Source organism: Citrus clementina, unplaced genomic scaffold, assembly GCF_000493195.1.
Source record: "Citrus clementina cultivar Clemenules unplaced genomic scaffold, Citrus_clementina_v1.0 scaffold_3, whole genome shotgun sequence".
Classification (NCBI taxonomy): domain Eukaryota; kingdom Viridiplantae; phylum Streptophyta; class Magnoliopsida; order Sapindales; family Rutaceae; genus Citrus; species Citrus x clementina.
The window spans coordinates 17,854,510-17,873,064 of record NW_006262339.1 but is presented as its reverse complement, the minus strand read 5'-3'; the positions used below and the strand labels follow the sequence as shown (position 1 = coordinate 17,873,064).

The window sequence follows — 18,555 nt, the reverse complement described above, 5'->3', positions numbered from 1 at the left end:
CTTCTCTGTTATTAGTCAGCTTATCTTTGGGAATTCCATTTTTCTCTTTTGGTTAAAAAAAATAAAAGTGGTTTTGAAATAGAATGTAAACAATTGTTATCAAACTTAAATAAAATGTGGAACTCAAATGAGTTTGATACCTTTTATTTGAGCTCATATCTAATTGTGAGTACACACTAAGTTCTCTAATGTGTAGGATGAAGTTTACTACGATATGGGATTAAAAATCGACCACCCATACTAAATTCTACTACATGTGTTGGCATGGGACATCAAATCTTGCACTCACAAATATTGACCAAAGTGTTGTTTACGGAATATTTCAAATCCACTATTCATCAAATTATACAATCACAAATAAAAGGAATTGAAACAATAACCATTTTTACCTAGTAAGTATTAGTTTACAAGAAATGGCAGGTGTTTGAAATGAATTTTTAGTCCATAAAAATTTATTTAGCCCACGAATTTCAAAAGTAATTTCTACATGTGAATTATGTCGAATTATCCATAAATTAACATGCGAACACCAAATTATCAGTATATTTCAAATTTTCATTTAACTCAAGCAAAGAAGAAAACTTCCACAGTTCACGCAACATTTGGACCATTAATTGATATCAAAACACAGACATAAAATAAAAGCTAACACATGCAGTTATTAATGCACCGAGAGAAAGATAAAAAGAAAGATGTGTTAAATAAGAAAAGAAGAAGCTGTAATGCTGAAGAGGAGATAGCAAAGTCGGGAATAAACTAATATCAATGTCCCGTGAACAAGCAACAACCGGTGTGATCAATGGCTCGTGAGCAACTAGTAGCCGACGTGTGAAGTAAAAAGAGATAATCTAGGATTTGTTAAATTAAAAATATAAAAGGGATATGACATTCGTATAAATGAATATTATGCAAAATATAATTCTGCACTTCATTTTAATTTTATAAAATAGTCTTTTTTAGCCCAATAGATAAGTGGATTCCCATCTAATATTCATATCCATCCAATATCCAATTAGATATTTTAAAAAAATAAATCATATTCTTATCCAAAATGCATCAGATAGATATTATCTAACCCAATTGGATTGGATATATGGATATCCAACTTGGATGGATCAATTCACATCCCTACTCCAATCCTTTTTGAAGACAAATTCATTAATGTTGTAGTCCATTTGGGTTAAAAAATGGGCCTAAACATAAATAAATAAAGGACATTATTTATTGTATATACTAAGTTTACCTTGCTATAAATAATATTGCAAAAATTTGAATTTATTTGATTTTTCACCTAAGTTTGTAAATTGTATTACCGTCCACCAAAATGTTAACTCTATTATAATATTCAATAGAATCTAAGTGAAAAGATAATTTTACCCTTAATTCAAGGGCATTTTTGACTTTTCATTGTAAATAATAAAATAAAACTTAGAAAAATTATAAGCTATATGCCCTAAGTTCACCATGTTATAAAAACATACAATGAAAGTTTGAATTTATTTGATTTTCCAACTTGAGTTTGTATACGGTTATAATTTACAAACTTAGAGTGGAAAATCAAAGAAATTCAAAATTACATTATATTTTTTTATAACAGAATAAATTTAAGATATACAATTAATAATTTCATATAATTTAACACTAACAGGCATCTCCATATGAACTTAGCCAATAGATCTGCTAGTAACATGTTTTCATATCATCATCTATGTCTTTCTACATCATTTCATGTTTTCAAATTCTTGGTGCAATTTTTATATTCAATGAGAGGGGCCAAGTTTCGCCTCCCTAAACATATGCTTTATCATTTATTTACTACTTTAATTTTTCGATAAACGCCTAGCTTGACGAGACTAACTTCAGCACAAAAAGAAAAGAAACATGTCCTTAATTTTTTGTAATACTGTTATACAAGATTGTTATTAATATTACATCAGGTATTACAATTAATATTTACAAATAGATTCTACAATTGAGACCTTCTACGTGGCATGTGCTCTCAAATATTCAAGGACTGTCCACTTTACTCACATTTCATGAGGAATAGACTGGCTCCACTCAATTATTTGATAATTAAGGGAGGATTGTAAATAACCCCCATAAATGCTTTTATGAAAGCTCAAATCCTTACACTCAATATTGTAAGTGCAAGGGTTCTCCCACTGGACCAAAGATCCATTGGTAACATGTCCTTAAAATTAAACATATATACTATGCAATTTAAACAAAATGACAAAACCATTGACAAAGACAGAGGAATCAAAGTAAAGAAACATGTCCTTAAAATTAAAAATATATACTATGCAATTTAAACAAAATGACAAAACCATTGACAAAGATAGAGGAATCAAAGAAAAGAAACATGTCCTTAAAATTAAACATATACACTATGCAATTTAAACAAAATGACAAAACCATTGACAAAGAAACAGGAATCACATCTAAATTCCGTTAAATTTGGTGTAAGAGAAAAAGTAAGATTATTGACTTCTAATTCTAAACTAAATCTTTGACTTTCTTACTAGACTACGCTTTCTATTGTTGAATTTGTATTAAATCTTCTTATCAGGCTGTTTAGGCGGGAAAAAAAATAATAATAATAATTACAGTACACAATGCAGAATCTGATAATCCGCTCTTGTCTTATGGGCGACCATTGGCTTCTGGAATCGGACATTAGGCGAATCAAACCAACTTGCTGTCCGTCAATTAACTATACTAGCCTAACTCTATAAATTTGGCCTCATAAGGGTTATTTACACGCAACAACAAAAGATAAGAACAAAAAATATAACGATATAACAATGAGAAATACACTAGTCTTACCCTCGCTGATCCTTCTCTTTGCCTTCATTGCAACGCCATTGCCTGTCAGGGGCAATGCTTCACCTGATCCGGTGCTGGACATCGCCGGTAAGCAGCTCCGAGCTGGCAGTAAGTACTACATCTTGCCCGTTACAAAGGGCCGAGGCGGCGGGCTTACACTTGCTGGCAGAAGCAACAATAAGACATGTCCCGTAGATGTTGTTCAAGAGCAGCACTCATTTAGAAATGGCTTGCCGGTAACATTTTCGCCCGTTAACCCTAAAAAGGGCGTTGTTCGTGAGTCCACTGACTTAAACATCAAATTTGACGCTGCAACAAGTTGTGCGCAGTCCACAGTGTGGAAGCTTGACAATTTTGATGCGGCATTAGGGCAGTGGCTGGTGACAACTGGGGGAGTTGAAGGCAATCCCGGCCCCAGAACCATGAGAAATTGGTTTAAGATTGAGAAGTTTTTTGGTAATTACAAGCTTGTCTACTGTCCTTCGGTTTGTAATTTCTGCAGAGGTTTGTGCAGAGATGTTGGCATTTTTATTAATGGTGGGGTGCGGCGTCTGGCTTTGAGTGATGTTCCGTTCAAAGTTGTGTTTAAAAAGGTTTGACGATCTAGCTGCTGAGAGCTCCGCAAATACTTCCAGTTAAAAATAAAGTTTGTTTTGTTTTAAGGTTGTACGCATGCTTTAATAAATGAATAAATTAAGTTGTAATAATAAAAGTTGCACGAACGTTGCATGTTTACGAATAATAAAAGCTTTTATTCATGTTGGTATTTTGGTTCATCATTTTCCTCTTAGTGCCAACATTTTCATTTCAAAGTACGAAGAAGATCAAATTATTGTGATAGTTCAACTCCATTCAGAAAATGTATAATATGAACTTTGCTTGATTACAGCATAAGGTATATAAAATTGAAGAAGCCAACAATGGGACTATGATAAATAAACCATGCATAGATGCTACACGGATGAAATTGCCTAGAAAAAGGGTGATTGTTCTATTGAAATGAGTATATATTACTTATACCCTTACTATTTAATACCTAATAGTTATCTGACACCATTATTTTATAATATTACTCTTATTTTCTATTGTACTTTTATTTATATTTATTATAAATTAAATAAAATATATAAATTAATATAAAAAATAAGTACATTTCTTAGGTTCTGATATGAATAAAAAATTTATCACAAGATATTTTTCTTGTACTTTTATTTTTGCAAATTTTTTTCTTATAATAATTTATATTTCCAATATCAAATATCAAGTAAATGACTTATTTACTTCTCTTCTCTTTTTTTTTTTTTTTAATTTTTATGCCAAGAGGGTTATTAGATATTATAAAAATAGTAAAAGGTATGTGATATATATTCATTTCAATAGGATACAAACTTTCAATCTCCCTTTAGAAAAATAAGGAGACTAAACATAAAAATTACAAAATGGATAATTAAATTTTCAATTCCTTCTAATAACTTGGGTAGCCAAGGCCATCCTACGAGAGCAAACATGTAATCACTCAAATATGAGTTTGCCCACTCATGTGATCTAAATGAATGCAAATGTTTTCTTTTTTTTTTATTATTAACAGTTGTGCTGCTTTTTTCAAAAATAGAGTTTCAAAAATTTGACACCATGTAATGAAAACCCGTTTACTTTATCACAAGTTATTTAAATCTTCTGTAAGATATCGATAAATAAATATTCAATAAATTAATGTACTAAAAATTAAAAATTAGTAAATTTAAAATTTATGAAAAGTCTAAAAATTATTAATAATTTTTATTAAATAATAAAATCTTCTAGTCCTGACTTGGCCATTGTACTAAATTAACAATCTTGTTAAATGCATGAAATAATTTTTTTCCATGAATCCTTTAGGGTCCAATGAAAATATAAATTAATAAGTACAAGAAATACCAATAATAAATAACATATAAAATTCATTATATTTAATTAGGAGTTTTTTCTTAAAAACTATACTTTTTTTAATTAAACTCTTTTCTAAAAATATGCATCAAATAATTTGAAACTAATGACCAACGTACTTATAGAATTTTTAATCTATGTACTCTAAGCATCTGAAACACTTTATCTTCAAAAGGTACTAAATTTGAAACTATGTACAATGTACTTACATTATTTTGTGCTTCTATGTATATGTTCATAACATTTATTGGAATCTTTTGTATATATAATAACTTTTGAAATTCATGCACAAATATTTGTGAAAAGAATAGTACACGTGCCTAAATAACAGAAGTAATTAAAAAGTAATACTCGTCTTAAATTAATAAATATTCATTAATTTACCAATAAATTAACAAATTCTTCATTAATTAATAAGTAACCATCATCATGATAAATTTTTTTCTTAGTTCCAACAATATCATTTTATAGAGATTTTACTGTATATGAGTGTTTTAGTATTTTTGTAAGTTTTATAAAAGTTTTGTAACTCTACTATATCAAAGTAGCATTGTCACTTTTGTAGGTATCATATGTTCGAAATTATAAAATCCTTTCTGTTAAAAACAAGAGATTCAAGATTTCAACTTTGTTCACATGAGTAGGATGGAACTTTGGTTGACATTAAGCTAAATAATAATATAAAAAATAAATAGCATAATAATTAGAATTAATGCGCTGATTTATTCAATTGTGAAATCTTTCTAAGATTTTGAATTGAAAAAGTAAATAGAGTGTCCTATGTATTTGTAGTAGACATTGTTTGAGTTATTGGTGGCTATTGAATTTATAGATTTTTCAGTGTAGTGAATACTTAATAAAAATTAATTATCTTGAAAATTTTATTTGTCGAATGAAGATTTCACTCAGCAGCAATGCAATAAAACGAATTAGATGAAATTTCCAAATTTTACATTTTGAGATCGGAAAGCGAAAGAAAAAAACAAGGATGGGCAAAACTCAAATCCATTTTAGTATTTAAACATTTCATTATGTATTATTAATAAGGATGTTGTGCTCAGCCTGGAATACAATCATGAAGTTGAAAGTACCAGAGATTCCTAGAGGCATACCATCAGAAAAACTTCCTTGACCGATTGGGTAGATCAAGAAAACAGCAGTCGCTGCTGCAACAGTAGTTGAACATGCAACAACAATCCAAGGACGCATACCCAGACGGAAATTAAGTTCCCACTCACGACCCATGTAACAAGCTAACCATGTAACAAGCTACACCAAGTAAGAAGTGTAGAACAATTAGCTCATAAGGACTGCCATTGTATAACCATTCATCAACGGATGCCGCTTCCCATATCGGGTAAAAATGCAAACCTATAGCTGCAGAAGTAGGAATAATCGCACCAAAAATAATATTATTTCCATAAAGTAGAGATCCAGAAACAGGTTCATGAATACCGTCAATATCTATTGGAGGAGCAGCAATTAAGGCTATAATAAATACATAAGTTGCGGTCAATAAAGTAGGGATCATCAAAACACCAAACCAACCAATGTAAAGGCGGTTTTCAGTACTAGTTATCCAGTTACAAAAGCTAAAATTACAGTCATGGTAAAACCTTGGTTTATTTAATCATCAGGGACTCCCAAGCATACAAAATCTACAAAAAGCGAGAATTGAGGGCTTGTTATTCTAGCATCTCCAAAAGCCTATATAAATTTTACTCTTCAAATACCTATTTGCTTCCCTATGTGGCAAATAGAAGGGTGAACAAATATGATATTCTCCAAAAGACTCTTCAAATAGAGTTAATATTATTTTAATCATATAATTAATTTTTTAAAGGAAAAGTCAATAGCAATTAAAGCACTTCTCTCTCTTTCTTCAATGAAAAGTAATAAAATATAAATTGAAGAGGGAAAAATTAACTCTCTAAATTTGAAGAGAGAATTAATTCTTATTTAAAAAATCTTAATTTAAGTGTCTTTTGAAACTTTAAATATTGATGTGGCTTTTCAAATAAGTAATAAAATGTTATTTGAAGAGCCTTTTAGTGATGCTCTTATTAACTCAATAAATAAATTTGGAGCAATACAAACGTTAGTTAATATATATCGTTATAAGCAAGGGCAGTATCGTACTCTAACAAATTAAATCAATGAGTAGTTAAAACTTAACAGATTTTGCATTGAATTCTTCAGGGTAAATAGAAATTATAAAATAGTTTAGAAATGGCCACAAGCAATCAAGCATGCCCATGCTAGCTTGTATGTCAAAGTGTTGTGCCGTGCCAAACTGTCAATCTAGCATTAGTTATGCCCGGCCCATGGCTTGAGACCGAACTGCAGGTCGTGTCCCAGCAAAAGCACGCGTAGGTTTTCATTTAAAATGTTTTGTATTGTGAAGCGCTCATCAAATCCTTAGTATTATTTTGGAAAATAAATTAATTAATACTAACAGATATTTCCAGTGAACCTAGCCAATAAATTTGTATTTATCATTGAGAGTAGTGTTCAATTGTTTTGCTAAATTTTGTAAAAAATATAATTGATAATATTTGGATGAGAATATAAAATTAATATAAAATTAAATTGCATATTACTATACATACATGTGTGGTAGAAAAATTATAAATGATTACCCCCAGTTCAACTTAATACTAGATCCAAATCCATACTGTATGTTATTTTTAATACATGCGGGTATTTTATTTTAGAATTCAACTTACAAATAACATTTTAAAAAATTAGGATAATCTTCCAACCGAACTAAAGACTCTGAATACTGAGAAGTAAATTTAGATAATACATCAGCAACATGGTTACAACATCTTCAAATATGCTACATTTTGAAATTCTACCACTGAGATTAGCATTTCAATTTTTGAAATAATCCAAAAAAGCTCGATACATGTATGACATTTGCCACTGACAAACTAAATAACCTGCAACGAATCTGAGTCCACTACCAATGAGGCAAACTAGCCTCACTAGCATGTCGTATGCCAAAGCAAAGAGATTTAGCCTCTACAACGTCTACATCATCAGAAAAAAGACCATCCCTAAATCCATATCGTATAAATACAACACAAAATGGCAAAACTTTTGACCAAGACACAAAAATTGGATCTGAAAAAAATAAATTTAGAGTAAGAGAAGAGACAATGGTATTTGACTTCTAACATAAACTCGAAATTTTGACTTTCATAGTGTTGGGTCCATTTCATTTGGGGGCCCAAAAGTCTAAAGCCCGAAAAAGCTTGCTTGATGTGCAATTGATATTAAGCTTTAGAGTTGGATGAAAATTGCCATGAAACGTGGCTGGTTATTATAATTTGGGGGCAAGATTTTCAATCTTTAATTGGGCAATCAGAAGGCGAAATTAACTCCGTTTTCTCCTAAATTTTGAGGGTAAGTTCTTGGCATCACCCTCTAAAATCCTACTGGTGTTTAGCCATTGCCTGTCCTACGCAGTGCTTCACCTGATCCAGTTCTCAACATCATTAAAAAGTAGCTCCAAGCTAGCAGTAAATACTACATCTTGGCAGCTATATTGGCTGAAGAGGTGGTCTGACACTTGGTAGTAGAGGTAACAATTAAACATTTCCACTACATGTTGTTCAAGAGCAAAACATACTAAAATATGGTTCGCCAATGACGTTTTTGCCCATAAACCCTAAAAAGGGCAATGTTCACAAGTCCACTGATATAAACATCAAATTTGAAGTTGCAAAAACTAGTGTGCAATCCATAGTGTGGAAGCTTGACAATTTTTGATGCAATATTGGTGCAGTGGGTTTGTGACAACTGGGGAGTTAAAGGCAATCCTGGCCCGCAAACTACGAGAAATTGGTTAAGGTTTGAGAAGTTTTATGGTGATTACAAGTTTGTTTTATATCCTTCGGTTTGTAAGTTTTGCAAAGTTTTGTGCAGAGATGTTGGCATTTTGATGAACAGCGAGGTGTGGCATCTAGCTCTGAGTGATGTCCCATTCAATGTTACTTTTCTAAAGGGTTGAAGATGGAGCTACTGAATAAATACTTGAAATAATGATTGATTAGAAAAGATTGAGTTAATCAATCTTAACTTGTTTGACAATCAATCTTTTTAAATCAATAATTAAGATATAGACAATAATTGTTTAATTAATTTTTTTGTTTCCATCAATATGGACTGGATCTTTTCTCTATTGTACATTTAGAACTAAAATTAGGACTAATTAATGACATACCATTTCCAATACTCAATTCCATATCCCAAGTATTTAAAATATTTTACTTACCAATTTATTCAATATGTATAAGAACATTTTCGTTAACATATTTATATATATTTATCTCTTTCCCTCTCGTCTTTTTCCCATGCACAAAAGTTGTTGCCGCCTCCACTTATTCCTGCTTATATAACCACGCTTTCAAAACCTTATTTTTTTTAATGTAAAATTTCATTTTGCCCCCTTCAAGTTTCTTTTAATATCTTAGCTACCTAAACTAATAAACCTTTGGGCGTGGGCCACTCAAATGAGATGGACCCAACAAATCTCCCTTTCAGATCATATAGGGGACACAACCAAGCCCATTTTCTACATACAATGTTTCAACTTCTCCTTAGGCAATTACTTTGTCATCATATCTGATCTATTCTCTATTGTATGAATCTTCTCAAGCTGCATCTATTTCTTCTCAAGCACGTTTTGTATCCAATGATATCTCACATCAATATACTTAGATTTCAAATGATATGTCAATTTCTTTTCCAAGTGAATGGTACTATGACTGTCGCAGTACACAATATAGTTGTCTTGTTTCACACCTAACTATTGGAGGAAAATTTTCATTCATAAGGTTTTTTTGCAACTTTTAGTGATTACAATTTACTCTGCTTCAGTAGTAGACAAATAAACACACTACTGAAGCTTAGATTGGCATCAAATTGTTTTTCTTACAAAAGTGAGCAAATATTTTGATAGGAATTTTCTAGAATCAGCATCTCTTGCCATATTTGTGTACATATGTAACTCAGGTTTATCACCACCAAAACATAAACATGCCTTGGAAGTGAACGAGATCACTCATTACTATTCAAGGAGGTACACTAACTTGTGTATGGTATTAGCAAAATGGCAGCAAAGTTTGAGAACTTCTCGTTGTGCAAAATGAAGATACGAGCAATTTTAAGGAGAAATAATTGCTTAGAAGCAATTGGAGAAAGATCTGCAAAAATCACTAATGATAAGTGAAATGAGATAGATGGCAGTTGTTGATTTACACCTGGCACTTGCACATGGGGTACTATCTAGTGTGGTAGAAGAAAAGACGGCGAAGAGTATTTGAGATATTCTCACAAAACTGTACGAGACCAAGTCGCTACAAAATAAGATCTTCTTAGAAAGGAGACTCTATACTCTTTGAATGGGGGAGACCACAATTGTAATTGACCATATCAAAACTTTAAAAACTCTATTTTCACAACTTATGACGTTGAGGCATAAAATAGAGGAAACCGAACGTGCGGAGCTTCTACTTCAAAGTCTTCTCGGCTCGTATGATCAACTCATCATCAACCTAATGAATAATATCTTCACAGAGTACATAGTCTTCGATGATGTTACAGCCTTTATATTAGAAGAAGAGAGTAGGCGCAAGAATGAGGAAGACGTGCAAACAAGTTCGCAGCAAGCGGAAGCACTAATAATGATGAGAGGGAGATTAACATAACGTGGCACCCGTGGGAGTTACAATCATGGTATATCAATGTCAGGAATTAAGAAGAAGATCAGATGCTACAAATGTAGCAAAATGGGGTATGTTAAGAAAGATTATTGGAGTAACCAAAAGAGAGGAGAATGTAAAGATCTTGAGTCATCAAATGTTCATGGGTGTGTAGCAAGTACCTCAGATGATAGTGACGTTTTATACAGTGAGGCAGCAATGGTTACAGAAGGCAGAAAATAACTATTTGACGTCTGGTTTATAGACTCAAAAGCTACTTAGCACATGAACTATCGGAGAGAATGGTTCCACAAATATGAACCTATCTTAGGAGGATCGTATATATAAGTGATGATCATGCCTTGGAGATCGTTGGTATTGGTACTGTCAAAATAAAAATGTTTGATGGTATAGTTCGCACTATTTAGAAGGTACGACATGTTAAAGGCCTGAAGAAAAATCTATTGTTTTTAGGACAAATAGATAGTCTTGGCTGCAAGACTCATGTGGAAAATGTGATCATTAAGATTGTTAGAGGTGTGCTTGTATTGATGAAAGCAAAAAAGATCAGTGCCAATTTATTCGTCCTTAAAGGTGAAATACTAGAGGAAGCTTATACGTGTGTCGTGTCAAATAGAGAAGAATCGACGATGATGTGGTATCTCAAACTTGGCCACATGTCGGAACAAGATTTGAAAATTCTCTCTGAACGGAAGTTGCTTTCGGGGCTCAAATCGGTAAGCTTATCATTTTGCGAGGACTGTTTTACAAGTAAGCCGCATAGATTGAAGTTCAATAGATCTGACACTAGAAATAAGTGCATTCTAGACTTGGTTCATTCTGATGTTTGAGAATCGCCGAATAAGTCCCTAAGAGGTGCAAAGTATATGATAACTTTCATTGATGATTATTTTAGGAAATGTTGGGTGTATCAAATAAAAAAAAAGTTATATATATTTCTAGTATTCAAGGAGTACAAAATATTAAGTGTTTGAGGATACAAAATGGTGAAGAGTATACAAACGGTGAATTTCTTGCATTTTATAAGCAAGAAGGTATTCAAAGATAGTTCATAGTGGCAAACACTCTTTAACAGAATGGAGTGGTAGAGCGGATGAACAGAACTCTTATAGAAAAGATAAGAGCCATGTTGAGGACTACTGGTCTACCAAACTCATTTTTGGTAGAAGTAGCCAGAACCACTTGTTATGTGGTGAATCGATTGTCATCCATAGCAATTAGGTTGAAAACACCGATGTAGATGTGGATTGGGAAGCCAACTAATTAATCTTGTTTGCACACATTTGGATGTCCTATGTACGTGTTGTACAATGCCTAAGAAAGAACAAAACTGGATCCAAAATTCAGGAGATGTATCTTCTTAGGGTATGTTGATGGAGTAAAGGGGTATCGTCTGTGGGATTCCACTGTCCACAAGATTGTCATCAGTAAGGATGTTATCTTTGTAGAAGGTCAAATATAAAGGAAAGATAGGGATGATAGCACTATAAAAGAAATGTCTGAGACTATACCGGTATATATGGAAAATAATCTGAAAAAAGAAGATTCAGATTCTTTTGAAGCAGCACCAGAGCATAAAGCATAAGAACTAGTCGAGTTCGAAGCTACAAAAGTTCATCAGTCAACTCGAGAGAGACGACCACCGGTGTGTCACTCGGAGTATGTTACAGAGATCAATGTTGCATATTATCGTCTAACAGAGGATGAAGACCATCAAATTTTCATGAAGCTTTAAACAGCTCAAATGTTGCTTTATGGATGATAGCAATGCAGGAATGAATCTTTGTAATAGAATAAGACCTAGGAACTTGTACTACTACCATATGGTAAAAAAGCCATTGGTAACAAATGGATCTATAAGATCAAGTGTAATGGCAATGATCAAGTAGAGAGGTATCGTGCAAGATTGATGATAAAATGATATGCTCAGAATGAAGGCATTTTTGAACGAGATATTTTCGCCAGTAATTCGACTTACGATAGTGAGAATAGTCCTGATAATGTGTGCTACATTTGACCTATATCTAGAGCAGTTAAATGTGAAAACTGTATTTCTTTGTGGAGAATTTGAAGAAGAGATTTATATACTCCAACCAGAAGGTTTTGCTGAAACATGTAAGGAGAACTTGGTCTGCAGATTGAACAAATCTCTCTATGGTCTTAAATAGGCGCCGAGGTGTTGGTATAAGAGATTTGATTCCTTCATCATGAGCTTTGGATACAACAGACGTAGTTCAGACCATTATGCATACTACAAGAGGTTTGAGGATAATGATTTTATCATTTACTATTATATGTGGATGACATGTTGGTAGCAAGCCTCAACAAAGATCGAGTCCAAGAATTAAAGGCACAATTAGCTAGAGAGTTTGAAATGAAGGACTTGGGACCAGCAAGCAAGATTCTAGAGATACAAATTCACCGAGATAGAAATAACAAGAAGATTTAGCTTTCTTAGAAGAATTACTTGAAGAAAATCTTACGGCGCTTTAACATGTAAGATTGTAAACCAATTTCTACCCCACTTCTTATTAATTTCAAATTATCCTCAAGTATGTGTCCTCGCAATGAAGCCGAGAGGAAATAGATGTTTCACGTACTGTATGCATCAGTAGTGGGAAGTTTGATGTTTGCTATAATATGCACAAGAACAGATATTGCACAAGCAGAGAGAATGGTGAGTATGTATATGGTGAATCCTAGTGAAGAGCATTGGAAAACTGTGAAGAGGATTCTAAGATACATCAGAGGATCCTCGAATGTTGCATTATGTTATGGAGGATCAAAGTTTACTGTCAAGGGCTATATGGATTCAGATTTTGCAGGAGACCTTAAAAAATGAAATCCATTACTGGTTATGTGTTTACACTTGTAGGAGGAGCTGTAAGCTGGATTTCAAAACTTTAGACTGTTGTGGCTTTATCTATAATAGAAACAGAATATATGGTAGCTACACAAGTTGGTAAGGAAGTTATTTGAATACAAAAGTTATTAGAGGAGCTCGGGCACAGACAAGGAATGCAACCTTTCATTCCAAGACAAAACATATAAGGGTACAATACCACTTTGTTCGAGAAGTAGTGGAGGACGGAGGTGTGGATTTACAGAAAACCCATACCAAGGAGAACCTAGCAAACGTTTTAACCAAGCCAATCAATGCTAACAAGTTTGTATAGAGTAGATTCTCTTGTGGCCTAGCAGAGACGTAAGCAATATGATAATGACGAAGAAGAAAGGATGGTGTGGAGACATTATTGGTTCTCAATCAAGTCTCCAAGTGGGAGACTTGTTGAACATGTGCATACATGTGACAAATAATTGCATGTGACTAGCATGCAACTTTTTGACTCTTGGCATAAAGTTGTTGAGTAAGTAGGAAATAAAGGTAAGTGGGAGGGATCAACTTTTGACTTTGGCACTAAAGTGGAAAAGTTGGGTGGAAATTTAAATTATTTTAATGCCCACTATTGTTGATTTTTTGGCATGGCTTGGCCTATAAATAGAGGCCTCATTTGCCCTCTTCATTCATCCCATTTTCTCTAATTCAAGTGAGAGTGCCAAGAGATGTAAGTTGAGAGTGTTGAGAGCTTTGAGCTCTAGTTCTAGTGTTTTGAGAGTTTGAGTGTATTGGGGTTTTGGGTTGTGAGACAAAATATTACAATACTTGTAACTCCTTTTCACTAGTAAAATATTTTCTCCTGTTTTCGCCCATGGAGGTAGGCTAAAAGCCGAATCACGTAAATTTTTGTGTCCCTGTGTGATCATTATTTATCAATTTCACTTTAACTGCGTGTCTACTGCACCCTCAAATTTCCAATAGTAACAATAAAACATTTCTGCTACATATTGTTCAAGAGCAAAATATACTAAAATATGGTTTGCCAACGACATTTTCACCTGTAAACCCTAAAAAGGGCGTTATTTGTTAGTCCATTGATTTAAACATCAAATTTGAAGTTGTAAAAACTAGTGTGCTATCCACAATATGGAAGCTTGACAATTTTGATGCAGCATTGGGGTAGTGGTTTGTGATAATTAAGGGAGTTGAAGGAAATCCTGGCTTACAAACTACGAGAAATTGGTTCAGGATTGAGAAGTTTTATGGTGATTACAAGCTTGTTTTCTGTCCTTTGGTTTGTAAGTTTTGCAAAGTTTTATGCAGCAATGTTGGCATTTTTATGAATGATGGGGTGCAGCATCTGGCTCAGAGTGATGTCCCATTCAATGTTATTTTTCTAAAGGCTTGAAGATGGAGCTGCTGAACAAAAGCTTGAGGATAAAAATAAAGCTTGTTATGTTTTTACCTTATGCGCATCTGAACGTCTATAGAATGATGCTTTGCTAAATGAATAAAAGTTGTAACAATAAGAATTAATTAATGTTTGCATGCTTGTTCATGAATAACAGTTTAGAGTTGTCTTCATCATGTTGTTATTTTGGTTAACTTATCATTTTCCTGTTTAGGTTGTGTAGAGGATAAGATCTTTGTTATAATTCAGAAGCCAAGTTAAAATAATAATTAACTTATCGTGGGAGTGGAGCTATATATCGTTACTCAAGCCTTCCCAGCCATGTGATCTAAAGACTAACTAATCAGCCTATGATCAATCTACCAAACACTAGAAATCAATTTTCGTTTTAACATGGAAATCGAATTAAGAACAAGCAAGAGTTCTTAGTTACTTCCACACCACTAATTTTCAATCAATCTCCAGAAAAAGTTATAAAACAAATTTCACTGAACGAAGCACTCTTGCAAATCAATTTTTGCAAGTATTTGAGACATAAAAAGGAAATTAACCAATTAAAATAAAATAATTTAGGAATAATGATTGATTAGTAAAGATTGAGTCAATCAATCTTTATTTATTTGACAATCGATCTTTCCAAATCAATAATTAAGATAGAGACAAATAATTGTGTAACTAATTTTTTTGTTTCCATCAATATGGACCAAATCTTGTCTCGGTTGTACGTTAACTAAAATTAGGATTAATTAATCCCAAACCATTTCTAATACTCAGTCCCATATCCCAAGTATTTAAAATATTTTAATTAACAATTTATTCAACATCTATAAGAACATTTTCGTCAACATATTTATAAATATTTAATTTAAAAATTCAACTAACATCCCAAAAGACATTCAATGAATATTTCTATCACATTATTTTCTCTACGATAAGGAAAGAAGCTCTACGGAAGGAAGAAACTTGGAGACTTGAATTGCTTGATGGTATTGATCCACCGGTGTCGGCAGAGTACTTTTCTAACCATCATGACATTTAATTAGTAATAAATTTTTTATGCTTTAAATTCACTGGGTCCTTAGAGGCTGCATATTTATTACAATTTGTAATTGTTCTTTTACCATCCATATGGCTGGAGATACATTTGATTGTATTTAATTAATTAAAAAAATGAATTACGTACAACATTCAAAGTCAAACGGCTGATGGTGTCGGCTTGTAAGGGATGGCAAAATTCTGATCCAGATATAGGTGCATTTGAATTTGAATTGATATTTTAAGATTTGCATCTAGATTCACAAAAAAAGGTGGATTCAAATACTGGTAATATTTGTACGAATTGCGGACGGATTTTTTAGACATCTAGATCCACATAATAAATTCAACTATAATTTAAAATTTAACGAATTTATCAAAAAATTTAAATTAAAATCCAATTATAATTCAACAAAAAATAATTCAACACATAGAATAACATACAACAACACCATGGATCCACAAATAAAAATACACCATAAATTTACATATAAAAATACTGCAACATAAATCAAATATAAAAAATAATATAAATCCAAGTTTAACACCAATACAAATCCATAAATGAAATCACCAAATCCACATAGATTCCATTCAAAACCATCACAAACAAAGAAACCACCATAAAATCCACATGGGTTTTATTTTTTCACTTAAAAATATTTTTTCATTTAATAAATAAATAAATTAAAAAAATAACGCAGATCCAGATATCTAGTTTTTTAAATGCACTTGCATCCAGATCTACACCAGAATCCGTATAGATTTTCAATTTTAATATCGAGACTTTCATTTTTTAATGCACAGATCAGATTTTTCCCTATCCAGATCTTCCAAATCTTTGCAAATCTCTACTGGACTCGAAATTTTTTAACATCTCTACTAGTGTGGACGTGGACCTGGTCATGTTTAGATAAGGTTTTAGTGATTAGAGATTTTAGTCTTTTTTCCCTTTTTTTTAATTGTAGAGGGATGGGTAAAATTTAAATCAAATTTTTAATATATGATTTCTCAAAATTCGAGCTAAACTAATTAAATAAAATTATTTAAAAACCACTCTGGTAGTATTTTTTTTTTCTTTTTTATGTTTCAGTTACAAATTTAAAGAAAAATAGTAGGAAAAAATAGTAGAAAGGTTTGGGATCCCAAGATACATCCTAATCTGTCCAAAAAAAGTTAGGACCAATTTCATTTCCTAATTCTCATCGATCTCTAATTGGTCTTAGATCATATAGATTGAATACATTCACGCTTGTATGGAATCCCAGTTGATAAACTTGTCTTAGATCTTTCCATCTTATTGGATGTGGACAATAATAATCTACCTATGATAAATCTACCACAAGAAAAGATCAAGGAAAACCTGAAAAAACTGGTGTGGTTCAATCGATGATGTTTTGGAAAAAAAAGTGGTAAAGGAAGTTCTAATTGAGTGACTCCACAATAGCTAAAGCTTTTATTCTTAATAACAATTATAAATTTATAATCCCTCATGGTCTCTTCACGCTAGATATAATCAACAACATGCAGTTCCATTGTTCCCACATTTATAGAGAAGGCAATCTTGTGGCTGATACTTTGACTAATATAGACTTAAATTGAGTGAATCTGACGTGGTGGAATGATCCTCCTCAGTTCATGATACGCCTCCTAAAAAGGATGAGTAGAGATTACACCATTATTGTTTTTCTTAACTTTAATTCTTGTGATTTTTGTACCTTTCTCCTGTTTTTCTTTAATAAAGCTTTACGCATTTATGTAAAAAAATAAATAAATTGTTAATTGCAATTGCATCAGAACCAAAATGCAATTTCTTTACTTGCAGGAGTTATATATGATATATAATGACCTTCACTCATATACATAGAACTAAAGCACATGATATGAAGTACGCTATTTTAAAATGATTGTCAAAGCTTGCTAGCTGAGCTTATTGTCTTCAAAATATATCCTAATAATTTAATTTTGTTGGCTTCGAAATGGCCTTCTGAAGTTTTCTGTAAGCTTTTTAACAACGCAAAAACCCCATGAACCAAAATTGAAAATCATCCACAGTCACTACTCCAATGTGGTTTTGCTCAGGCTTGTTCACATTCTCACTTTTGTAGATACTTTTGATCTTCTTTATTGGTCTCAACACTTGTAAATGTGAATTATCTAGTAAAATTTCCATTAAATTTAATTCCAGTTAATAGAAAAATCAATGCCTATTAAGAGATGAGATCTCTACCCTATCACAGTGGATACGACACAGTTAATGAATTGGTCCATACAGAGACTTTAAAGAAGGCTCTTGCCACTAGGCCGAAAGGTCTTCCAACACAATTGACAGCAATACTCCTAAAGTTTAGAAAAATTATCATATAGATATCGTAAATTTTTAATAAATAGACACTAATACTTTTTAAGTACAATAATTAACATCACTATGATGGCAACTTCATACTTGCTTACGGACAAAGGTTTTAAAAGATCATTAAAATCACCTTGTGTGTGTGTTCTTATTAGTTCTCCAATGGAGGAAGAGAAAGAGATTGATCTTTCATTGCAATACGTAACTGAGTAATGCTATTAGCTCCATTATCCTTATCAAACCCCTTTTCTATTAATATTTCTTTAATTTTTGAAAAAAAAAACCTCAATAAGTCCCTCAATTAGTTAGGCTCTTTCACCAATTTCATAGCCAAAACCGTCAAATGTGTATTTGGTGTTCATGCAATATAACATTACACTTGTCTACTTCAAAACAAATAAAGAAGAGGTAGTTAATGGAAGTGTATATATTTTTT

General features: G+C 32.3%; 1 protein-coding gene across 1 annotated transcript; it reads left to right on the top strand.

Moving 5' to 3' along the window:
• Nucleotides 1–2,804: 2,804 nt before the first annotated feature.
• LOC18048905 (kunitz trypsin inhibitor 2) lies at nt 2,805–8,767 on the top strand. The gene is made up of 2 exons (XM_006441372.2): nt 2,805–3,419; nt 8,543–8,767. The coding sequence occupies exons 1-2, from the start codon at nt 2,805–2,807 to the stop codon at nt 8,765–8,767; spliced, it is 840 nt and encodes a 279-aa protein (XP_006441435.2).
• The last annotated feature ends 9,788 nt before the right edge of the window (nt 8,768–18,555 follow it).

What these genes read in the sequence shown, in the direction of transcription:
- LOC18048905 (XM_006441372.2), top strand. Translation starts at nt 2,805, where the DNA reads ATGAGAAATACACTAGTCTTACCCTCGCTGATCCTTCTCTTTGCCTTC. An exon ending in TCAAAGTTGTGTTTAAAAAG is followed by an intron (nt 3,420 to 8,542) that starts GTTTGACGATCT and finishes ATATTGGTGCAG; the next exon opens with TGGGTTTGTGACAACTGGGG.